We start from the raw sequence: 23,393 nt of genomic DNA, 5'->3' as shown, positions 1-23,393 counted from the left end.
AGTCAGAAAAGCTAATATTATCTAGATTATTTTTATATTAGCGCTATTACGTATTAAGGATATGGTAATTAATGTTAAAAAACAAACAATAAAAAAACAAAAATGAACAGATTGTTCCCGTCATTACATAACTATGTACTCTTCGAGTATAATTATACTTTTAGTTACTCTTCACGAACCGTTTCCACCGGCAAATCGGCAGGATTCACAGGTACTTTTGGCCCCGTTCCCGCAGACGCATCCACTTTTGGAGCAGCCTTCTCGGTCTCTGATTTCTCGACCTCTGTTTTCTCGGTGGTGTCTTTGGGCTTCTCCTCTTCTTTCTTTTGCTCTTGCTTTTCTTCCTCCTTCTTTCGCTCTGCCTCCTCCTTGGCTTTGGCCCGCTTCTCTTTGTTGAGTTTGGCCTTCTCAGCGTTTTTACGATTCATATCGATAATCTTTTGGTCGGTGCGTCGAATTCCTTGCTCGATTGCCTGACGTATGCCCTTTTGGGCCTGTCCCTTCACAGTTGAGTTGATCAGCGGATTGAAGATCTTATATAGAAGACTGTTTTCAAGTCACAAAATGAATGGATTAATCACTAAAGGATTAAGTGGATATTAGTTCTCTCTCTCATTACTTACTCTCGCTTGCTCCCATGGATTTTCAGTTTGAGCTTATCAATCTTCACCTTGCACTTGACAAGCTTAAGTGCGTGATCCTTTTCGCTGACCGGCTGAACTTCCAAGTCTATTGTGATACCTTTTCCAGCCACGCTGACATCGGCAAGCCCTCGTTCGGTCAAACGAGGAAACTCTTTATATTTGACATAGAAATCCACGTCATTGGCGGCGGCCTGCACGTGGGAAATGGTCAAGCGCAGTCTGTTCTCAAAACTAGCTCCTGCTTCCGCTTTGTCTGAACGGTGATATCGCGAGTCGGTTCGAAGACGGACATAGTCTGGTGCAATGTGTGTGATACCCAACACGATATTATCAAAGTTGTAATCCGCTTTCTTATTAGAGCCCTCAATGCGCGGAAGCGGGATGTACTTGAGCTCGCGGGTCAATAATGGAAGGATGAGGACAAAATCCTTCGCTAATTCGGGCTTAAACGAGGCCTTTCCGTGTTCATCAAGGAACATATCGCGACCAAGCTGTTCAAAGTCGTGTGCAATGGTCGAGGAGAGCGGATCCTCTTGTAAAGCCTTGTTGAACCCAGAGATCTCGTCAGATAGGCGCTCCACTTGTGGCTTATGCTTCTCAACAAGCACTTGACGCGCGCGCTTGATAAGCTCAGAGCCGGTGGAGATATATTTTGTCTCGCGAACATAATCGGCGTCACGAAGTGAGCGACTTACAAATTCGTAGAGGTCCTTAGTGTACTGTTCTAGCTCCTTGTCATTGCGCATGTTATTAATGAGTTCATTCAACACGTTGGCCATGGGCTCTACTGGACGTCCGCCCGCAAAATTCTGGAGCAAATCGATCAGATTTTCTTTCGCTATTTTCGCGTCGTTTTCCGAGTCGGGCGTGTCCTCCGTCTGCGTTTTGGGTAGATCGGTTATTTTATCCCGGGCCTTCAGAGTCCGTTGCTTTAAGAGGGAGAGCAGCTGCAGTAAATCCTCGAGAGCTTCGCGATAACTTTTATTCTCGTGGGCCTCGAGCACGATATTCCGGAATCTTTCGGTAAGGCGCTCGCGCTGTTCATCATTAAATTCGAGCGAAGTAAACACTTGCTTTAGATTGCCTGAGATTTCCTTTGCGCTTCCCGTTATAGCATCCGTCATTGAAGCCTCTCCGGATTCATACTTGTCAAAGTGTGGAGCCACGATATCTTTCGTGGCACTCGCGATCGGCCTAATGCTCGAGCGGGTGGTGGTTTCGAGGAGGTACTCGATTCCCCCTCGTGTGGCCTCCGCGTCCTCGGAACCTGCACTTCGCTCACCAGGTTGCACGCCTAGTCGTTCATTTCGCGGCATCTTGGTGCGAATTGTATCCAGAGCGAAATTGTTGAGGTCATTTATCAACTTGCGAAACTGCGAGCTGGTAACCAAGAGGCGAGCAATGTGAAGAATTTTGCTTCCTGACTTCTTGAAGATCTCGGCCGTGGTGGGCTCGTCAGCCGCACCACTAGTCGAAGCCTCGGCTGCTTCTTTGCCTTTTTTCTGAGCGGCCTCTGTTTAGCAAAAAAAAAAAAAAGTATGTGTTCGTGTTTGGACATGAGATGCAAGAGAAAATAAATTGGGCTCCGCTAAAAAATTAGATTCTTTTACGTAAAGAAATTTACCTGATAACCGATTCGATGCTTTAGTTGCATGGAATACCGCCTTTTGAAGTTGTCCTTTGGCGTTTTTCTCCTCTACTATGCGCTTCATAGTAAGAAGTACGTGGTCGAGCGAAGTCATAGCACTTTGGCCGTTCGAGGACATTTTTTCGCGCACTTTATGGAAGTCCTCATTAGTAGTTATCTTTTGCAGCCTCGTAGTGATTTGTTCATTAGTGGGAAGTTGGCCTTGCCTATAATTAGTTAATAAGGGTTTAGTAGCGAGAAAAGAAAATATGTCGAGCACCATTCCTTACTTCAGGTTATTTTTGAGATCGGTCACCTGTCGCCTACGCTCAAGAGCCTTCTCTCTCTCGGCCGCGCTCATTTTGATATCCTTCCCTTTAGGAATTTTATCCGACGGCATTATGGATGGTTTGCAGGTAAGTCTCGAATGGCAAAATGAAGAGGATAAAAAAAAAAGAGATAAAGAGGAAAAAGAAACGAAAAGAGCTAAAGACCGGAATAATAAAGTTACGAGGGTATTTAGCAAGTAAAAAGCGACTATACTTATTTTTCAAAGTTCGGGGGTTTTTCATAAATGAATCCTGGGCGTATTCATTTTGCTTAACTCGGACAATTTCGATAACCTACATCTCACACACTCTCTGTGCTTTTTACGCCATGAAAAAACCATCGAACCATAAAGAGGCGGAAATATATTAATGCTGCCTAATCAATAAAGCGTGAGTACAGGTTTGCTGTGTCACGCACTGTTTATTTCCAGCCTTTAGAAGACTCCAACTACTTCTCGGTGCAGCCAGCCCACAACAGCCCATCTCTCCCTCCCCAAAATAAAGCACTTGGATTTTGAGTCCTCAAGCTCAAACGGTACCCATTGGAATGGATTCTAATGGAGGCAGACTTGGGAACCTAAGATATCCGTTAGTGAAAGAGGTGGACTCTGGGCATTCGCTCCACTGAAAATAAAGTGATTCGCCTCATATATATTACGAGATAATTTCTTAAACCCCATCCAACAAACATGTGATGTGGTTAGCTGCATATCGACTAGGTAATCCAAATTTGCATCGAGTAACAGCTAAAAGCTACTCTGGACCGATGCTGATATTTCTTTAGTCAGATGCTCATTTGGTTATAAATACTGTATGTCACAAGCCATGCATAATAAGCGGTTTTTCCATTAAGCACTGATCGGAAAGTTTAACCACATTAAAATGTTTTACATCCTCATTTGGCTTGACTTGCGCCGTACCTGACCCTCATTTGCTCGACTGCCTTCTTCAAGCTTTATAATCACACTTCAACTTTTATGATGTGGACAAATCTCTTAAAATTGGGAATCGGAGTGGCGTCTGCCTATTCTCTGAATATCATTCATTCTTAATAGCTTCCTAACAAGCTTAAATATAATTTGACAGATTGTGGTACAAGTCGGTTTATTCATGGCTTAGCTAACTTCTAACATATGCCGCATAAGGATAATAGTTAGAGTAGACCGTCCCAAGTATTAAGGAGATATTCTCTCAATCTATAAGCTCTCATATTACCACTAACTGACAAAGAATAGAAATACTTTGGATCGATTGATTTAGACGTTACAACTGGCCCCAAATAAGTACTCTCATACAGTTGCTGGAGTATTGATCAGACATCCTAAGGCGAGCCTTACGAAGGTCTGGTGACAGGGTAGGCAGCTCTAATGCCCACACTCTGCTTAGTTTGATGTAGAGTTATATAATCCTTCCTGACAATCAACATGGATAGAATTGCATAAACCGATTCTTTTTCTCCCTTGAGACGTATTATCTACGTCTACTTGATAATTTTATCTGAATTGAATGGCATATTCTACGTCAAAACCACCCAGGTACTGCCCCCGACTCCCCATTTTTGTAGTTGGGTTTCTCCTAAGTGTTTTTGGTGCCAATAATATATTTGTAGCCACCTGATATTACCTGCTTGTTAAGTCCAGAAAAAGACTTGGCAAACTCTCATGGACGAGTTTTGCCTACTCGAACTCAACTCGCAACATAGTGTTTGACTCCGCTGTCCCAAATCACTACACCAACCCAAGGTATTGAATAAAAACGGCTTTTTTTGTTAGGAGGATCTTTATTAAAAAGTATCCTTTTTCGTACTTAATAAAGATGATTGATAAACATCTAAAAACAAGAAATTCATGCAAGAATTGTGGGGTGTACAGAGCTTGTGTATACCCTTCCTACTTTTCATGGAGAGAGGAAAGTAAAAATACGAGAAGGAGAAGAAAAAAACAAAAAAAAAATTAGAATAAAATCTGTAGCGTGAGTAAAATAAAGGATGGAGATGTTGGGATGCTGAGTCCAATGAGGAAGCAGGCGCGTGTGATAGGATATTCGGCAAAGTCGCCATATCCAACTTCATTTGCACCAAAATTCTTAGAACTCTGCTTTTTTATCCTTTGTGGACGCAGACCACCAAATGGATCTCCCGATTTTTTGCATCTCGTGTCCTAGTTTTTCAATGAGTGCTTCTTCGGCGGGGCATTATTCATTATTTTTGTTAATCCGAATCCATAGATGACCCATATTGCCGTATCCTGGAAATTTGACACTACTTCCCGTTGGTTGGCCATGGTTCTGTGAGCTATTCCAAATAGTCTGCCTTCCTTGGTTGATTCGTGGGCTCTCACACCAAGAATACGGCAAACATAACCGTCTACTGCTTGTCATAGCTGATTTAGGGATGGGCATTCCAGGTAAGCATGTATTATGGTTTCCACTGTGTTGGCTGTGCACCACTTTCAAATATAAAATTCTCCTGTCCATATACTAGGTGGATCTTTCATATCAGGGATAGTGGTCTCGTTTTTCATGATTCGACGAACTTCTGTAGCTTTACTCTCAGAAGCGCTTAAAATTCCCTTGCTGTTTTACCTATTTTTTATTAACTTTTCGAGTTGCATAAAAACGGCTATTCTTTTTTTTTTCGCAAAAGACCTTTATTGAAAAGTATCCTATCCTGTTAACTGCATAAAAACGACTAAAAGGAAGATTTTCCCATCCTTTTTTTCCCAATAATTATTATATTAATGATTCCAAAAATCGGCTTGGTTCTATAGTGTAATTGGTTAGCACCCAGGACTCTGAATCCTGTAATCTGAGTTCGAGTCTCAGTAGAACCAATTTTTTAAGAGATCAACTTTTTTTTCTGCTTTTTTCTGACATTATTTTATTCTCTGTTATGATAATTGAGTCCATATTTTAAATTACAAAGAGAATTATATTTAAAAAAATAAAAGGAAAGAACAAACAAGATGCACTCGCTATAACCAGAGAATGAGCCCATTATTTTTGGTTCAATTCGTGTTCAGCCTTGACCTCTTCATTCACCACCCCCACAGGTATCTCTAGCCGTTTTTCACGACACCCATAGGCTGAAGGCCGGATCTCAATCAAGTAGTTCCGTGGGATGGCAATCTTGGGGATCTCAGACTCTGGCCTTCCAAACAAATAGGCATACAAACATCGTAGCACAGAGTCGTGCGCGATAATAAGCACATCGTTCTTCTCTCGCTCGAGTTCCAGAATGCATCCCTCAAGGCGCACGGCAAGATCATGGTAGGATTCCGCGCGCGGATATCGGTGGTGGTAAGGGTCTTGCTGGGCTCTCTCGAACTCCTCGGGGAATTTCTCTCGAATCTGCTGGGGGGTAAGCCCATCGCACTCGCCAGGGTTAATGTCGGTGAGCAGCGTCTGGTTGCGGACAAATATACCTGCTGCTTCAAAGTGCTGCGCGGTCTGCACGGAGCGTTTTCGTGCAGAAGTCCATACCGTCAGTGGGCGCTCGGTTTCCCACCCATCAGAACTCAAGTTCCGAGCCCGATCACGGTAGCCAAGGAGAAAGTTTTTAAGTGCTTCAGCATAGCGATGCCCAGCAGGGGAAAGTTCTGCGTCTGCTTTATAGGAGGATTCGTTGAGGGATTCGCCAGTGCGTGCAAAATAGATGATACGAGGAGATATATGCAAATTCATGAGATAGTACACGATTCGAGTCTAAGAAAGCAAAGCAAAAAGTAAGAGCACTGCGTTTCGTCAAACGATCCAATACTATTTCGACGTTACTTGGAGATATCCATTGATATTATTACTGATGATTCGTTCCCCCGCGTTCATCACCTTTGCATAGCTGACGCTATTATCAGTTATAGTTTGGTAAAAAGGAACATGATTATTGATACGATTCTAGAAAGAAAAAAATGTGAAGATGTAGTCTTAGTTAGAATAAAGTTCTACCAGAGAGCAAATATGATGAGCTTCACCTTGAAATCGCACACAGCTTCTTCTGGATCCCAGCCAACATACTAAGGTGAAAATACAAAGGAGATTGCTGATCAGTTGAATCTTTTTTTCTTCAACAGAATAATAGATCCACTTACATCAGGCGAGGAAATTTTCACGCTTCGTATATTTGCATCAATGATTTCTGGTTTATCGCATATGGATTCTACTCAATATCAACAATAATGTCATCATATGGTTGGTCCATTTCCAATAGGAAGTCGACAAAGATCAAAAAAGTTCAAGCGAAATTACCTATAAAAACTATCTGAATTCCAGACCCATTCAATCGCTGCACAAGCTCACGGCGACGTTCCTCAAGTGTATTGCTTGCATCATAGATTCCGACCTGTCCTCCTCCGGTGGTAAGCCATTGTATCATATCCTCAAGACATGTATCGGCCACCTTTTTGCGAAGAGCCGATGTCTCCTCATTTCCTAAATGGCGGACACTATTATAACATGGTTTAACAATGAAAAGTTCAAAAAGTACAAATTACCAGGACTAAAAAACTCGTTTGGTTTTGTGCCTACAAGCTGTCGTCTATAGTTTCCAACCGAAAAAACGCGGGTCTGGATGCCCAGCCAGCGCAAATACCGGGTCAATGAACGAGCGATATGGGTTTTGCCTCGAGCTGGTAGTCTATTAAAAGCGAGTTTCCAAACGGACACACAGTTAGATTTGCATACATTTTAAAAAAAAAAAGAAACGAATAGCACAGCGCCAGATTCAATTATGTAAAAAAGCATCTCTCAAGCACTGGCTATGAGTGTATTTTCAACTTACCCAACGGTGATGATGGCGATTACTCCGAAATGCTCAATGCTTATTTTGCCTTTCATTTCCAGTAATCGGATAATCTTATGGACTTCAAGGCCTTTGAGCCAGAGTAACTGACACTAATTGAGAGAATAGCTGTAGTGCAGGAGAAGGAGGAGCAAAAATAAAGCGACAGTGCTAAATTAATCCTTCTTAACGGAACAGCAAGTGCCAGAGTATTTACGATATCCCACAATAAAAATTTAGAGCAAAATTTCAAAAGAATGCCACCAAGTTTCAGTCAGTCCCATTTCGTCTGATAACGCTTACCTACTCCAATACGGATAAGCTCCAGCCAAATTACAGCCCAGTATGCTTTTCTGCAACCACATCATGCGGTACTTTGGCAGTGGAAATCCTCCTAACCACAACTTTTAAATCATATAAGCCTATTATGTTAGAGTACTCATCTTGGGATTGATGCAAGCTCAATCAGAAGAGCATTTATCGAGATGGATTATTGTTTCTTTGGTTATAAAGTTGCAGGTGACTATGATTGAAGCACTCTAGCTTGGCAAACACACAAATTCCATTGACTGCTATTTGGGTCTCGATATATCGGTATTATTAATTTCTAGCATCGAGGAAATCAGAGGGAGTTTGAAATAGGGTCCATATAAATCCAAGGCAAGTTGGTAACGATAACAGCTAACAATGATAAGATATAGAGACCCGCTTTAGAGGCTCATTTCCATGTCAGAAACGGGTGGATCTACTTAGCTATATGTACTGCAAACGATGGACTAGGTATAACCTAATTTCCTACGTGTTCACTTTGAAGGCCATGGCCCATATAAAGAAATGACTACAAGGAAGGTAAAAACATTTTGAGACTAAGGAGGTTCGGTATGATTTGATTACTTGGGGATCCATGGTTTGGTCTTTTAACTCGGCACTCTTGTGATTTTATTCCACTTAAAAGCGTGTCAATATTAAATGAATCCATATGTAGTAAGATTACTTTTGAAGATGGTAAGAATATTGAAGTATAGAGGCCGTTATTGTTTTTTTAACATTGTCATTATGCACGATAACGCCAAGAGACGTGTGGAAGAACATTAACTTCATTATGGCTAGTGCTCTAACCCCCTTATTTTACTCAGCCAATTAACATAATAAGAGCAGTTTATCAAAAATTGGTAATTTCGCGTTGAATCAGAGATATATTAATCAAAATTCTAGGCTACACTTCATCCTATAATTCCATAGCTAATAACTGCCAGAGTCTTCGATCTACAATGCATCCTCTTGATCCCGCATACACCTGCCTACTTATTGTTGACCTTCAGCATGATTTCCTCGAGGGAGGCGCCCTTGCTGTCCCAGATTCTCTTAAAATCCTCCAACCTATCTCTACCCTTCTCAATGAGAAAGAACATCCATTCCGCCTGATAGTAGCAACACAAGATTGGCATCCCTTAGATCACGTAAGTTTTGCAAAGTCGCACCATGGTAAACAAGTGCTGGATGTCGTGAGCGTTTCAATGGAGGGGAGAGAAGAAAAGCAGGTTTTGTGGCCAATACATTGCGTGGTTCGTTTAGATTCCTTTTTCTAAATATCCCGCAGTTATTCATGACTGATTGAGTAGCTGTGCAATTTTCATTTTAGCAAGAGACCCATGGCGCTGAGATTTCTAGTGCCATAGACGTCTCAAGGATTTCTCACTTCGTCAAAAAGGGAACCCATTCCCACATCGATTCCTACTCTGGCTTTGCTGACAATGCTTACACCCAATTCACCTCTCTTCCAAAGCTTCTCTTTTCCAATCAAATATCCAACGTGGTCGTCGTGGGTCTTGCTCTCGACTATTGTGTGCGTGCAACGTGTATTGATGCTAGAAAGTTTGGATTTCGAACGGTAGTAGTCCGGGACGGCACAAAGGCGGTGAGACCAGACCAAGCTGAGGAAGTGGAGCATGAACTAGTGAAGAAGGGGGTTGAGTTTGTGAGCCTAGAGGACTTGATTTGGAAGAAGGAATGAATAATAAACTGCTAAGGAGCATCGATAAGGCGAAACGGTTACTTCCTCCACCCACTAGCACTCTTTTACCCAATCTAAGGCGTAAGTGGTCATTTCAAAAACTGACCTTGTTTATTTAGAGGGTGAATTGAAAATGTATTAAATAGGAGGATAACAATAAAAAACATGATTTTAGTGGTTCTATAGTCGTATTCGTATTCTACAGGTTTCTTCCAAACAGCTCCTTCCCAACCTCATAGCTTGAAATCATCACTGCACATGCAGGCGCAACTTTTGCAACTCGTGGGACCAATCCCGCCCACAGCCCTCTAATCCCTCTCTCTCGAACTACCCATTGCATCATCTTGAATGTTCGCCGTGGGGTTCTCACTCGCTGAGGTGTGCCCACAAGATCAAGCTGGCCATTTTGCTCTACTTGTCTTAGGGTCTTGACCACATCGAATGGTGTGGTCAAGGTCGCGGCCACAGACCCGGATATTGCTCCGGACAAAAAAGCAATCTCGAACATCCGAGTCTCGCCTTCTCTTCGCCATCTTTGCTCAAGCAGGTATTTAGTCTTTTCGTAACCATACCAGTAGAGTGCCGAGAAGGGAACATCTCTCCAGAGGGTAGCAGCTACTCCGCGCCATAGTGAGAGCACGCCCTCTCCCTGAACCATGGCGACCACACCTCCTAACACCCCGCGAAAACCAAAGTGGTGACCTTGAGGTGATTGGAGACGTGTGCGGAAGAGCTCGAGGGGAGATATGATGATGGCGGAAGCAGCACGAGCGGTTGCGCCGGAGAGTAGAGGCGCATATTCGTGCAGAACGGGTGAGGTGGTATGGAGGCGGACATTATCGCGTAGATAATCATATCCAATGAAGTATATGACCGTTGAGGGAACAGACATGACTCTGATGGTTTGAGGTAAATATCAGCACACACTTACACAGGAAGAAGTGGAATTCATAGGACTTACAGGGTTGGCGACAAACCTCGCCAGAGTGAGCTAACTCCTTCATGGCGCAAAATCTTAGATAGACCATCTAAAGTCCCTTTCATTTCCCCTCCTCTCTCGATTTTAGCGACCGACAGCCCACACAGCTTCCGCCTACTCTGCTTACAGGAGACAGAATGATTATGAGTGTCACAGCATTTTAGGAAGCTATTATGCCGTGTGTCGATTTGGGACTGAAGTCGGGTTTTTATTAAATCCAGTGGTGTTACTTATAAAAGGTAAAATTTTAGTATAATCCCTAGTTCGAAAACAATAGGAATACCCTTACCTAGAAGAGATGTGATCAACGCACCTCCGCATGCGGAGACAATTTTGACAAAAGGTGATACGGTGGGCGAGGCTGAATCTGGTGTAGGGCGATCAGTGGTACGGATCAGCGAGGTAGAAGTGGCAGCAGTATCCGCTGCCATGTGATTTTATGAATTAGAATTGAAACGATCACAAAGAAAAACACAATATGCAGCACAGCAATCAATATAAAACTCGTTCAGAGGGAGAGAAAGAAAGAGAACAGAGAGGGGGACGAGGAGGTGGGGAAGATTTTACGTTTTTTTTCAAAAATAAGGTGATAGCCAAGTTGGCTCTAGAGAAACAGATTTTTGTGGGCTGATAGAAAATGTCATTTGTTGATTATCGGAATCCGTTGAGTCAACAAAGATTTCTAGGCCAAAAAAACCGTGAGAACTACTAATAGTCACAAATACAATTTGTAAGATGCTCTATAATGGTAGCGCGAATTTCGTTACCTTGTGCCAAGGAGGGATTATGTTCTGAAAGATGTGCACTAGTTAAATACGAGAAGTGAATAGGATGAATATTAATAATGTTTATAGCGAGCATTTTCGATAGCAACCTCCAATAGCCTCTAACCGGATTAATAATCTGATGAAAAGTCCAATTTCGGTTTGTATCTCAATTGAGATACGTAGGTTAATTGGATACTAGAGAGAGTTTTGGGGGTAAAATCTGATGGGAAAATAGGGAAAATCCTGATACGAACTAGCAATTCCATGGAACATTAGACGAAGAGCTGCTAACATATGGGACACAAAGACTCTGAGCTATCCTTATTACTACAAGTGAACTATTTAGAGCCATTTCTTGTTTCAAAAATTCAGAAATTCCAAGTTATTAATACAAGCAATTGACAGATACATGCCTAATCAGCAATGGAGATGATATAGCCTTGTTCATTTTTTTCCCCTATTGCTGCGTCTTTATTGAGGGGTAATTTAGTTAGATTGGTAGTATAGACCTCTACCACACTTGATTCCTCCGGGGCAACAAAGGTTGAATTTATTGCTCCACTGCGATTGTGGGTGCGATCATTGGCTTGTTTCAGCTTTGGCAGGGGCATACATCGCAATTCTAAAATATGTAGTAGCAAGAATTAATCTGTTATTTGCTGAAGATAAAACATTCAAAATTTAATAAAAGATAGTAAGAATATTGGTGATGCAATAAAAAAAGAATTTGGTTCCACTGAGACTCGAACTCAGATTACAGGATTCAGAGTCCTGGGTGCTAACCAATTACACTATGGAACCTGAACACCTGAAAAATTAATCCAAAATGAACTATATTATATGAAATGTCAGATCTGAGATTGAATCGCTTGGAAAACTATTTTCTTTTTACTTCACTGTTTCTTCTTTAAACAATTCAGGCCTCCCTTCCATTTTATGACTACGACAAACATTTCTAAACGCATCCAAAAGGATCGGCCCGATCGTGGCCTTGCTCCCATTAATTATCTTGAAATGGGCGAAGAAGAAGAAGATTTCCGGGACGACGAGGAGGAGTGGGACCAGCACCAAAACCAGCAGCAGCAGCAGTCTCATCGTAAACGCACCGCAAAGCCGGCAACTGCATTGACCCCGTCGCGCGCACTAACAGTGGCGGCATCGAGAGCCACGCCTCCTGCGTCACGACACCGAAGAGTGCCGGATGAGGAGTGGCGGAGGGGCGAAGAAGAACTGGAGGAAGAAGGTGACTGGAGAGCCTCTGGTTGGGATGACGGTGAATCATATTTCTTACTTCACTCCTAAGATTGGATTTCTAACCGCTGATTTTTTTATCCTCTCTGTAATATATTTTTACCTTTTAGAAGAGGCTCGTGAACCAGAGAGCAAACGTGATCGGAAGCGGCGTGAGGTGACGGAGCGTCTCTCTAAGATGGAGCAGGAGTTCTTGGAGAATCGTGAAATGTAGAGTTTGCTTTTTCCAACTCTCTGTGCTGTTTCTTTTCCTATTAATTTTTAATCTGATCGTGTGTTCTTTTTCAGAATATACCGCGATAACATACAAGCATTTCAAAATGAAATGCGTGAGCTAGAAGATGGAACGCACCCCGAGTTCCTTGAGCGTCTTGCCGACCTTCAGGCTTCTCAGAACGCAATGGTTCAGAAAGCAAAGCTTTTCAGAGACTACCAAGTTGCTTGCGCGCGTAAGCAGTACGAAACAGAAACGACAAGAGCGGAGGAGGAATATACGGTGAGCGTGGTTTACAGGTGTCAGCTCTATTGTAGCTGGGTAACTAATGCAATTGGAAAAAAAAATATAGATGGAGAGGCAAGGCCTGAGAGAGCGAATGCTTGCAGCAATAGAGGAAAGAAGAAGAAAGCTCAAAGAGGATAAAGATAACATTGATATCAGCAATGGTGATTCAATTTTTTATATGGATTTTTTTTTTTTTCATCCATAACATTTCTTTTGTTAATTCAGACATGAGTATCGAAACACATGCCTCTCTTCACCAAAAGCGCAACCTACGCAAACGTGGATTGGAAACAAATGAGCCCAAGACTAGCAAGCGCCGACCGTTCCAAGGTCCAAACAACAGCCACACACTGAAGGACGATGAACGAATAGACGACGTAGCGATGATTCGAAAGGGTGCTGGGGCCATGCGGCGAGTGGCTGTCAAGAGTGATAAGATGCGAGCATAGTTTTATTAAGTTGAACAATTTTCTCCCCCATTTTTTCTCCCTCTATCTCCTCTATGTAGTTGTGCATTACTATTAAATTTTATAAACAAATGCTTTTGTTTCTGTGAAGGATGCGAATATGACTGCACTCGCCCCATTTTCAAATATAGTTTTGACCGTGTAGCTGATTTGTGTAATCTCTTTTGAATACAAGAGGTATAAATAAAAGTCCCAATCTCAATCGCGTCCAACCATTCAGTCGGTGAATGAGTATGGACCTTGCCACGGTCAGCGTACCTTGCTAGTTTTGACCCAATCCCTATATTATTATACAATCTGGAATAGCTAAGTGAAAACAGATTTAAAGAATAGCAGTAATATTTAAATGCATTTTATTAAGCTGGATGGTATGTTACCATGGAAAAGATTGACATCCTTAACTCCATACTATATTTGATTGTCTCTGAAATGGATTCGGAACACATTAAAAAAAAGTTCCATATATCCTTGTTCATATAGCGCAGATTTATCTTTTTTTTTTGTCTCTCTCTATCTTTGGGATGAATACACTATGTCGATTCCGATTTCTTTAGGACTTCCCCATAGTGTGCGAATTTCATATTGGAATAGGAATAAAATCAGGCAAATCGGGCTCGCAAACACTCTAAAAATCAAGTGGCGAAAATTAAAAAAGTGAGCGATCAAATCCAAAAAAAAGCGTAATCGCCCCCCGAGATGATCAATGAAAAGAATAATAAATCTGAAACCCTGCTGTGGTATTCATTACTTATTTACCTCTTCCCAAAATCCTGATTCCTCCCCTTCTCTCTTAACGTTACCTAGAGCTTGTTACATTACATGCACCCTACCCCGTCCACTGATGAGTCATTGAATCCCGCAGGAACGAACCCCCTTCCCCAAACCGAGGAAGCCATCTGTTGCTGTGGCCACGGGATGTGCAGTAGCCGCGAGAGAGTGGAGGAGAAGCTTAGGCTTGCAGGAGGTTGGCCCTCTTTTCTATGGCCATTTTCACGAAACATTGCATGCTTAGTTTGGCTATGGTTGATATAGAGTTTGGACAACATTTATTATCTCAGCAGGATGTCTACATCACGGAACTGAGGAAGACAAGAGAGCTGCTGCAGGAACAGGTGAGAACTCTTGCTTTATTATCATAATGGCAGTATTGCCGTTCCCTTTATCTAATGCAAACTCTTTAATTTCTCTTAGAAAGAGGCAAAAGATGTGCTCCGCCTTACGCTAATACAGGCAGAAGGTAGGATAAGGTCCCTGGGAGAAGAAAAGGATCAGCTAGAGAGAGACAAGGCCAGAGCCGAACAGGTAATAGAAGGAATTGTCCAGTGGCTAACCAGCTCATACGCACGACATCTCACAAAATTTTGGAACAGGAAGCAAAGGCTACCGTATTGGACCTTGAGCACGCAGAAATTCGAGTTAAAAAGCTTCTCCAGGATATTGAAGCGCAGCAAGTTGAGATCGAGAGACTCAGTGGGGCACAGGCTCGCGTGCGCCAGGCGACCGAACGCGAGGAGAGCTTCAAAGTACGCGTGGAGAAGTTGGAAGAAGAATTGGCTTCCGCGAGGAAAAGCGAGATTGCAACCCAGGCGAGGTGGAAGAAGCTGAAGATGAAATACGACGGACTGGCAAACGAATACGAAACGATGAAGCAAGAGCAGCAGGACACCAGCATGTCCGGCGAACAGATGGAGCAATTGAGGTGGCTGAAGGAGATGAATGAGAGATTACGAGAAAAGTTACGAGTAAATATCACGGTATCCTCCATTTGATTTTAATTCTATTAATATTCTGACATTTAACCTCGGGAAATAGCAGTCCAAAGCTCACGAAGAGTCTCTCAGCTCGACAACTAACAAGAATCTTCCTCCTACCCCGGAGTCGCTCTCTCACCAAGAGCACGCCTCCTCCAGCGCTCTGTTTACACCTACCCGTCCTTCTAGCCAAACCCCGCAATCTGAGCGAGCACTTCCAGAGATGGACCTCTCTCTCCAATCGGAGTTTACCAGATCCGATCCAGACGCTCTCCTCACCCCTTCGCCTTCAAGCCCATGGAGCGAATCATTCCCACTCGGTTCTTCCGTGAATGAAGCACATCCTGATGATGGTGAGGCAGGGGAGAAGTCAAAGCCCCGAGTGAAGCAAAGACTCTTCAACTTCCCGGTGCAGCAACCCAGGCGTCGCACCAATTCGAAGCAGAAGGTGGTCGTCCACCATCACCACTATCATCTCCTGCAGTCGCAGCTAAATCAGCTTCACCCCTCCACCCTCAGCCCCCCTCTCGAGGCCAGCCTCTCGGCCTCCACAAGCAAATCCAACTTCAGCGAAAACAGTGCCTCTAGCGATCCCCCCTCTCCTTTGCCAGAGGGTGATTCCAAGGAGTGGGCCTTGGGAACCTCATTGCTCACCGAGGCGTTACAGTGCACCGAGAAACAGAGGACTGCAGAGCGTTCGACTCATGAGGACCAGTGGCATAACACGATCACACAAGTCTGCGACGAAGGCGCAAAGCTATTACAGCAGCTGAAGGCTTCTGATATCAGAATGGTGAATAGGGGATTACGCAGGCCATTCGAAATGGAGGCGATCGTGCACGTGAGCAACCGAATCATTGCCGAGGTCATGCAGCAGGTCCAAGGCCTACATAGGCTGAACGATAAGAGCGATTCAACCGACGAGGAGCCTTGTCCCACGAATAGGAAGGAGGCAGACGCGTGTGGCGATGCGACCGATTTAAGCAAACTGGTCGTCAAACTTGTGGTGGATCTCCTCCTGGAGATCGGCCACCTCCGCATGACAGGAAATGAAATTCAGGCCGGATACGTGGCCGCGGTCGAGCGGAATAGCCAGCTTATTGCTCTAACAAGCCAGCCTCCTTCGTCCCCACATCCTCGGGCAGCTGCTCTCACCGTCATCCCCGGCACAAGCTACTTTTCTCTGATGCACGAAACAAGAAAGATGATAGACCCTGTCGCGGACGGAATTCTGAGGTCATCCGGCGCCATTGTAAAGCGTTTAGACCGATGGATAGGCAGCTGGAAATGGAGCGAGCCAAGGACAAATGAGGAAGAAAATGTTTGATTAGCAGCCTACCTGTTACACTCCTTTGGCTTATTCTTCTGAGAACCGCCCCTCTCCCTATTTTCTCTATCTCCGACTCTCCCCCTCTTCCTCCCGCCTTCTCCTTCCCTTTGTTCCCCTGCCATTCCTTTGAGTTTAGACCCCCCATTTTCCATTCCTTTATGTATGTATGGTATGTTATGCTCTCCTTTTACATCCTACCTCCCTCCGCTCCTTCCAATCCTTCGATACTACTCTATTCTCCCCTCTTCAATCATACGGGTGTGGCTTTATTAGCCCTTCAAGTTTAAGCGGCGCCCTTTAATTTAGTTTTGCTTGATCCCCTCGTGTTGTATTTTAGGCTAATCAAACCATAGCTTGTCATTTTCCGATCATAGAAATGAAAATAAATAATGCGATAATTTAATCAGCTCTCGTTAAAAAGATAACATGACAAGTATCCATGGATAACATCGCTCCTTCTCTCTTCCTCTTCCCCATTGCCTACCCCACCCGCCTACTGTCCTTGGTGTGGAAGCTTGCGTTGGCCGCGGTGTTGAGACCGATTCGGAAGCATGGTCAGCGGCCGCTTGATTAGCCCCGGCAATTCGTTCATCGGCAGCTTCTGCCCTTGTTGGTTGGCCTTCTTTCTCTCCTCATACTCTCGGATCCACTGCGTGTTTCCCTGGATGATGGCGCCCGCAAAGTCGCCGGAGAGATTGGAGTTGTTGATATTCGACTCGGCAATGTATTGGTTTCCACCGGCGGTCAGGTTGCCAAACCCGAGATCACGCTGCTCTAAGACCGGGGAGGCATGGGTGTGGGTGGACGCGAAAAGGAGCAGCCCGGCAGACCAGGCGACGGTGAGTAGGTTATCAACCTTCATTATCTTGCAAAGCCAGCAATAAGATGGGGCGGTGTCGATTCGAGTTAACGATCCCAAAGCACAAAAACTAAAAGAGGAGTGTATTCGTCAAGGGAGCAGGGAAAAATAAATAACAATCCGACTATGCCACAGAACACGAGTGTTTGCAAAGGTATGCCGGTTAAAAAAAAGAGCTCTGATCTTCAAATCAATCAGAAACCCCGCCTTTGGCCTTCTGCCGACCGCGTCGCTCCGCACCAAATTCTCGGCCATGGCCCCATCCCTTTCCTTAGTGTCAAATTTGCCGATTATAGAAATTTGCCGGCTATAGCCTAGTTCTTGGGAGCTCATACCCCCTGTGCAATGCCACAATACCTAACTCGACAGTGACGCGTTTTTTTCCCCACTCTTGTTAATTCTCCCAGCATTTCGTTCGCTCTCCACAAACCATCCAATGACACCCCCTCCAGGCTGAGGAAAGAAGTCGTATTTCATAGCTAAGGGGGGCCCCATCGTAATGAAATGCTGTTATTTTTATTTGTACTGGTTAAAAGGAAAAGAAGAGAAAATCCATAATTATTAAGAAGGAAAATGATTATGTAAAAAAAAAACTGAAAAAAAATGAGATGTTAATATATATACATAAAATAAAAAGAAATAATAATAAGAAAGAAGAAAACCTTTTAATACCCTCATCCAAGGAAAAAAAAAATAAAGCGGATTAATAAAAGCATATATAGACCTATGGATCTTGATCGCATGCCCATATATCCATATACACCGAGGATGTAGAGGACGAACCGAATAGCATAATAAAGAAAAAAGCACAAAAAAGAACATACGAACAGAAAGAACCATCGGCACCTTGACCTATGTTTTTTTCCTCGCTCGTCATCATATAATAACGCTTGGCCGACACTTTGAGAACATACTCTCTCCATACCCACTCTCGCGCATATCTTTCTCCCTTTCCTTCTCCTGGTCGAGCCTGTCCTTGGCCTCATTGTCCTTGGCCTCTTCGATTTGCTGTTTAAGCAACCGCTGTAGCGTTTGCTGTGTCTGCCACAGATACATGTGCTCGCGGAAGTCGAAATCCGGATCGGGGGCACAGAAGGGATGGTCGAGGAGTTCGGATGCCTTGGGCCGCTCCTTGGGGTCACTGGGAGGTAGGAAAAAGACAAGGGTGGTCAATGTAAGCTAGAGTGAGCCCTCGAGGGGGCAGTGCTTCAGATACTCACATGATAAAGCATTGCTCCAGGAAATCCCGCAGTTCCTCCGACACTCCCGTCCCCGGAATAGGCGGGGCCTTGTATTGGCCGAGCTGGTAGAGGGCGCTCCACTCCTGCAGCCCCATCCACGGCCGCTCGCCCGTCACCATCTCCAACAATAGGCAGCCCAGGCTCCAGACGTCGACCTTGGCGGAGTAGGCCTCCTCCTTCACCACCTCGGGCGCCATCCAGTACACGGAGCCCTGCAGCGACATCCTCGAGTTCTGCTCGTACGCGGCTCGGTCATTCTTCTTCGAGAGGCCGAAGTCGGAGATCTTGCACGTGCCCTCGTCGTCGACCAGGATGTTGGCGGCCTTGATGTCGCGGTGCAGGAGGTTGCGCTCGTGCAGATACGACAGGCCCTGGAGGATCTGCCGCGTCATGTGGCGAATGAGCGGCTCGTCGAACGGCCCGAAGCGGGCCAAGCAGCTCTGGACGCTGCCACCGGGCACGTACTCCAGGAACAGGTTGATCTCGGTCTCCGTGACCTCGAACCCAAGGTACTGCACGATGTTCTCGTGGTCGAGGTCCTTGAGCATCTCGATCTCCGAGTAGAGGGCATCCACCATGCTGCGCTGGCGCTGGCAGAGCATGTCCGACTTGGTGGTGGGGAGCTCCACCTGCTTGACGGCAATCATCTCCCCCGTGGAGACGTTGAGGGCCATGAACACGCGTCCAAACGACCCCTTTCCGATCAGCTCACCCTTGACCCAGTGGATTTTGGGCGGCGTCTGCTCCTCGCCAACCCCCCCCGCGGGCACGCTGATCACCGCCGGCCCCAGGTCTTGCGGAGGCGCCCCGGGAGACACCTCCGCACCCGCCGACTCCGAAATCGTGGGCGGGGGCGGCGGAAGCGGCTTCACCTCCGCCACCTTGGCGCCCCACATCTTCGTGCTCTTCCTCCGGAGAATCTGCCCCGCCGATTTCGGCGCCTCGGCCTTATTCTGCTCCGACGGTGGCTGCCGCTGCTGGTCCGCCGCGGGGGTCTGGTGGATGGACATTTTCCGGCGTGCCTCGTTCGCCACATACCGGATCGACTTGCGATATTGGATCCCGGACTTCTTGTCCGGCACCACCGGGTCGGCGATGATCGGCCGGTCGAGGTCGTGGTCGCGGAAGTAGCGGTCCAAGTTGTCGTAGACCAGCTCGGTGGGGGGACGCTCGCCCCAGAACTCGGGCTCATCCGTGCCCCCGGCGCCCGACGGATTCTCCATCAGCTCCGACCCATTCCGGCGAGCCGTGGTCATGGGGGGCAGGGAGGGTGGGGGCGGGGGGGGAGGCGGCGTTTGCTTGCTGGAGGCCATGGCTCCAACGGGCGACCGATTCGAGGGGAGCTCATAGTCCTGAACCTCGGTCTTGTCCCACTCCAGACCCCTGGAAGGGCCGCCGCCGTTGGCTCCCGAGCCGCCGAGCTCCCAAGAGACGCGCTCACCCCCGCTCCCCCTGATTCCCGCCGAGGGCCCCTCCTTCGATAGGGATGGCGGCGGCGGAGGGGGGAGCGTCCCCGGATTCTGCCAGTACTCCAGCTGCTCGTACGATCTCCTTTGGTCCGGGGGTCTCGACGGCCGCACCGACTCCATGTTGTCATGCGAATGCCGGTGTGCACTTGTGTTGCTGGAGGCGTCGGCGTGCTGTTTCCCCACGCCGGGCTCCCAGCTGCTTCGGGTGCGCGGCAGGTGGTCGTGGCTTAGGTGTCGGATGTGGCCATAGCCGGAGGGCTGGGGCGTGCCGGAGGTTGGGTACGGAGAGTGGTGGGGGGGGTGGGCCGAGAGTTGCGGGGACCGGGGTGGGTGGTGGGAGGCCCCGTGCATGTCGGGCACGAATTCGCCGCTGCTGCGTTTCATCCGCCCAAATCCACCCGCTCCGTCTTGGGGCGGGAGATAGGGTGCGTTTCCGCCGCCCGCGTGACGCGGCATGGAGTCCTGGTGCACCGTCGTCGGCGTGATCTCGTAGCGACCATGCTCCTTATTTAATACGGGCGGCCGCACCAGCTGTCGTGCCTGGGGCTTCAGGGGTGGCGGGAACATCCGCCGGACATCGTCTCTCACCGCGGGAACCATCGGGGCACTATAGGGATTGGAGGGAGCCGGGCTCGCGCGCATCGACGCTGGGGGTGCGGTGATGGGCGGAGGGCGGATGCCAGGCCGCGAAGCCAAGTAGTTTCTATCGGATGGATAGCCCCCCGGGCGCGGCATCCCCCCGTTGGGACCTCCGCCTTGCCGTGCCCCAGGCCAGCCCCGTGCGCGTTCATCGAACTCGGCCGTGGACGGCCGCACCGCCACCGTGCGATGGTATTGGGCCATTGCCTCGGCTTCGGGGCTGGAGAAGTGGGGCGTTCCAAACGACGAGGAGAAGTTTCGGTGCGACATGTTCAGGGGCGGGTTTCGCATCCCCGCAGAGCTCTGCATCGCTCCCGGGAGGGGTTGCGTTTGGGGAGGATAAGGGCTGGGGGCCAACCGGTTTGCACCGTGCTCAGGCGGGTATCCATTTAGGGGGGGGTGCGCGTCACGGTTGGAGGGGGGCGAGGTTTGAGCGGTCCGGATGGGGGAGGGGAGCTGGGGAGAGACGACTTGATGGCCGGGCGAAGGCTGTCTCGCGTGGTGCATGTCGCCGGAGGCTTGGCGGGCGTGCGGCAGGGGCTGTCGGTTCGGCGGGATGAAGTGGTTTTGCTTCATGGGGGCTTGGCCAGGTGGAATCGGCTGTGAGGTGGGAATATGCCGGACTGCATCCTGGTTGGCACGTGCCTGGTGATGGGCAAGGGAGGAGAGGGGTGGGGGAGCGGGGGCGGCAAGGGGAGGAGCAGGAGTATGGGTGCTTCTTGGCGGTGGCCCATTCTGCCCAGAGCCAGTCGGGAACGATCCAGCGTGGTCACGGCCTACAGCCGTCGGGGATTTCTTCTGGTCCGAGTGTGCAAAACCGGTCGAACTAATCGGCGATCGGTAGGAGGAGGGTGACTCCTCTGATGGGGTGGAAGATTGAAAAAAAAAATGGTAAGCATGGGTGAATCAATCGCGCCGACTTCGCGCCATACCTGAGTATCGCTTCTCTGCGGTTGATCGCCGATCGGGATTATTAGGGGTGGGGGGAAGCGCCTGCTCTGATTTGGGTGGAGGGGGCGGCGGCTCCTCATGCATAAAAAGCAGCCTTAGGGTCGCATTAGGGTCAGCAGACTTGCATAATCGGATCAATTCAGGATCTGAGAGTAGGATTGCATCTGAAAAAAAGAGGCCCATGGAATAATAGGTAATTAGCCACGGATCCGAAGACAATGGGGAATGCAGAGGACCCACCCGAGGTGTAGTTGTCGATTAAATAGAGGGAGGCGTTTGACACGTTCTTGGGCATCGGTATTCGTGTCGACAGCTTCTCGCGAATCTTATCACGAATGGCATGCGGATTGTCCATGCCCGTCACATCGAGCTCGATGTAGAGCTCCTTATCCATGGTCACCCGAATCACGTTTTTCTACAGACAAAAAGAAACATCAAAGTCAGTAAGCAAATCCGGGAGAAATCCACTCGCGCAGTAGAGGGGGCATTACACGTAGGAATTCCGAGGATTTCTATCAAGAGAAATAAGCCAGCGTAAATACCCAGCTCGAGGAGGGAAGGGGGGGCGGTCATCGAATCATTATGTACACTTACCGGACTACTTGGGGTTCTCCGGTGAAAAGGACGCAGCAATTTTCCCACAATTTCCGATGGAGAGTTCTTTGGAGACCGCGGGCTGGCTTGTCTCTGATCCTCCGCCGACACCACCGCTGCGGCATTCCCGCCCACGGGAGTGATGCTGCGCATCAGCTGGGTCTGCAGAGCAGCGGGAATATTTTCTCTCTTCTGACTAAACGACGAGGGGAGCGTCTGCATGGGGGGGGCCGTGGCCGGCAGTGCGCTGGCCATAGCACCCGTGGTAGCAAAGCCCTGGATCGTAGGAGAGGGCGAATAGGCGGAATTGGCGCTTATCTTGGTCGTGTAGTCACGAGAAGAGGTGCGCGGGGCGATGACAGGCGGCGAGAGACCATTTGCGGCGGTTGAGGTGGTGGGAGGCTGCTGCAGGCTGCTGCCTCCGGACGATTCAGGCGGGGTAGGCATTGGGGAAGGGCGGCCGCTATTGGGCGAGGACCGGTAGGCGCCGTCGAGAGGACGGTTGGCAGGATCCGTCGGATTACTTCGTGGTTGTCTAAGTAAATCGGAACTGGATGACAGAGGGGGTGTGATTTCTGATGAGCTATTGACTGGCTTTAAGTCGCACGATGCCGGATGCTAACAGAAAAAAAAATTGATGAAAAAAAAAACGCAATCATTGCGGGATGAGCGGATGGGCAGAGGAGAGGGGGGTGAGGGAATGCGACACCATCAAGAGGCTAAGACAATACCTGTTCTAGTGATGTGCTGGATTTGGGTGATGCTGGTATATCGATCATGGTGCGGATAGCGCTCAGCAGTTTTTGCCGCTCGCTGTAGTGGGACTTTGGCAGCAGCTCGCGCAGCTGTGTCTGGGTGAGGCCGAAGAATTCCTTGCCCTGGACCCTGTGGTCTAAACAAAGAGAGGCGGTGAGCAAGGGATGAGGGGCCAGGCCGCAGCCTGACAAAGCAAAGGATGAAGTACTTCGAAACGTGGAGCAGTACTGCTCGAATCCATGGTCATTCAGCCAGCTGAGCACGCGATCGAGATCCCACTGCCTGAAGAAATCGGTGTCAATGTCGGCGAGATCGGAGGGAGGAGCGTACACGACGTAGTCATGCATTCTATGCTTGGTGATCGGATGCAGACAAGCAGAGAAGGGGACAAGATCGGTTGATCAACGAAATGCGGATTAATTAAAACGATTCAAGGTGCTGTTCCCCCC

At 47.4% G+C, this 23,393-nt stretch overlaps 8 protein-coding genes and 2 non-coding genes across 10 annotated transcripts; 4 read left to right on the top strand and 6 right to left on the bottom strand.

Annotated features, from left to right (window-relative positions):
- Positions 1-164: 164 nt before the first annotated feature.
- VTP21DRAFT_6714 (uncharacterized protein) lies at positions 165-2,671 on the bottom strand (the record flags this gene model as incomplete). Its single annotated transcript, XM_069397375.1, has 4 exons — positions 165-546; positions 624-2,157; positions 2,269-2,498; positions 2,562-2,671. The coding sequence occupies 4 exons, from the start codon at positions 2,669-2,671 to the stop codon at positions 165-167; spliced, it is 2,256 nt and encodes a 751-aa protein (XP_069246864.1).
- Positions 2,672-5,358: 2,687 nt separating this feature from the next.
- Positions 5,359-5,431, top strand: VTP21DRAFT_t301. Its single transcript has one exon. It is a non-coding gene; the product is annotated as a tRNA-Gln (tRNA).
- A 163-nt stretch (positions 5,432-5,594) lies between these two features.
- On the bottom strand, positions 5,595-7,430 carry VTP21DRAFT_6713 (uncharacterized protein; the record flags this gene model as incomplete). The annotated part of the gene is made up of 7 exons (XM_069397374.1): positions 5,595-6,302; positions 6,372-6,491; positions 6,569-6,610; positions 6,686-6,753; positions 6,843-7,025; positions 7,088-7,230; positions 7,375-7,430. 7 exons carry the CDS (start codon positions 7,428-7,430, stop codon positions 5,595-5,597), a joined length of 1,320 nt encoding a protein of 439 aa, XP_069246863.1.
- A 1,215-nt stretch (positions 7,431-8,645) lies between these two features.
- On the top strand, positions 8,646-9,388 carry VTP21DRAFT_6712 (uncharacterized protein; the record flags this gene model as incomplete). Its single annotated transcript, XM_069397373.1, has 2 exons — positions 8,646-8,939; positions 9,017-9,388. 2 exons carry the CDS (start codon positions 8,646-8,648, stop codon positions 9,386-9,388), a joined length of 666 nt encoding a protein of 221 aa, XP_069246862.1.
- Positions 9,389-9,587: 199 nt separating this feature from the next.
- On the bottom strand, positions 9,588-10,798 carry VTP21DRAFT_6711 (uncharacterized protein; the record flags this gene model as incomplete). The annotated part of the gene is made up of 3 exons (XM_069397372.1): positions 9,588-10,284; positions 10,350-10,596; positions 10,657-10,798. 3 exons carry the CDS (start codon positions 10,796-10,798, stop codon positions 9,588-9,590), a joined length of 1,086 nt encoding a protein of 361 aa, XP_069246861.1.
- A 1,064-nt stretch (positions 10,799-11,862) lies between these two features.
- Positions 11,863-11,935, bottom strand: VTP21DRAFT_t298. The gene has a single exon. It is a non-coding gene; the product is annotated as a tRNA-Gln (tRNA).
- A 135-nt stretch (positions 11,936-12,070) lies between these two features.
- Positions 12,071-13,336, top strand: VTP21DRAFT_6710 (uncharacterized protein; the record flags this gene model as incomplete). Its single annotated transcript, XM_069397371.1, has 5 exons — positions 12,071-12,407; positions 12,496-12,595; positions 12,674-12,881; positions 12,952-13,048; positions 13,113-13,336. 5 exons carry the CDS (start codon positions 12,071-12,073, stop codon positions 13,334-13,336), a joined length of 966 nt encoding a protein of 321 aa, XP_069246860.1.
- Positions 13,337-14,173: 837 nt separating this feature from the next.
- On the top strand, positions 14,174-16,432 carry VTP21DRAFT_6709 (uncharacterized protein; the record flags this gene model as incomplete). The annotated part of the gene is made up of 5 exons (XM_069397369.1): positions 14,174-14,318; positions 14,387-14,466; positions 14,546-14,656; positions 14,725-15,108; positions 15,167-16,432. The coding sequence occupies 5 exons, from the start codon at positions 14,174-14,176 to the stop codon at positions 16,430-16,432; spliced, it is 1,986 nt and encodes a 661-aa protein (XP_069246859.1).
- Positions 16,433-16,928: 496 nt separating this feature from the next.
- Positions 16,929-17,297, bottom strand: VTP21DRAFT_6708 (uncharacterized protein; the record flags this gene model as incomplete). Its single annotated transcript, XM_069397368.1, has 1 exon — positions 16,929-17,297. One exon carries the CDS (start codon positions 17,295-17,297, stop codon positions 16,929-16,931), a length of 369 nt encoding a protein of 122 aa, XP_069246858.1.
- Positions 17,298-18,170: 873 nt separating this feature from the next.
- VTP21DRAFT_6707 (uncharacterized protein) lies at positions 18,171-23,291 on the bottom strand (the record flags this gene model as incomplete). Its single annotated transcript, XM_069397367.1, has 7 exons — positions 18,171-18,435; positions 18,515-21,503; positions 21,576-21,758; positions 21,835-22,009; positions 22,189-22,806; positions 22,920-23,080; positions 23,153-23,291. 7 exons carry the CDS (start codon positions 23,289-23,291, stop codon positions 18,171-18,173), a joined length of 4,530 nt encoding a protein of 1,509 aa, XP_069246857.1.
- Positions 23,292-23,393: the final 102 nt, after the last annotated feature.

Source organism: Calcarisporiella thermophila, assembly GCF_041956535.1.
Source record: "Calcarisporiella thermophila strain CBS 279.70 unplaced genomic scaffold VTP21scaffold_28, whole genome shotgun sequence".
NCBI lineage: Eukaryota > Fungi > Calcarisporiellomycota > Calcarisporiellomycetes > Calcarisporiellales > Calcarisporiellaceae > Calcarisporiella > Calcarisporiella thermophila.
This window is presented reverse-complemented; position numbering and strand designations above follow the sequence as displayed.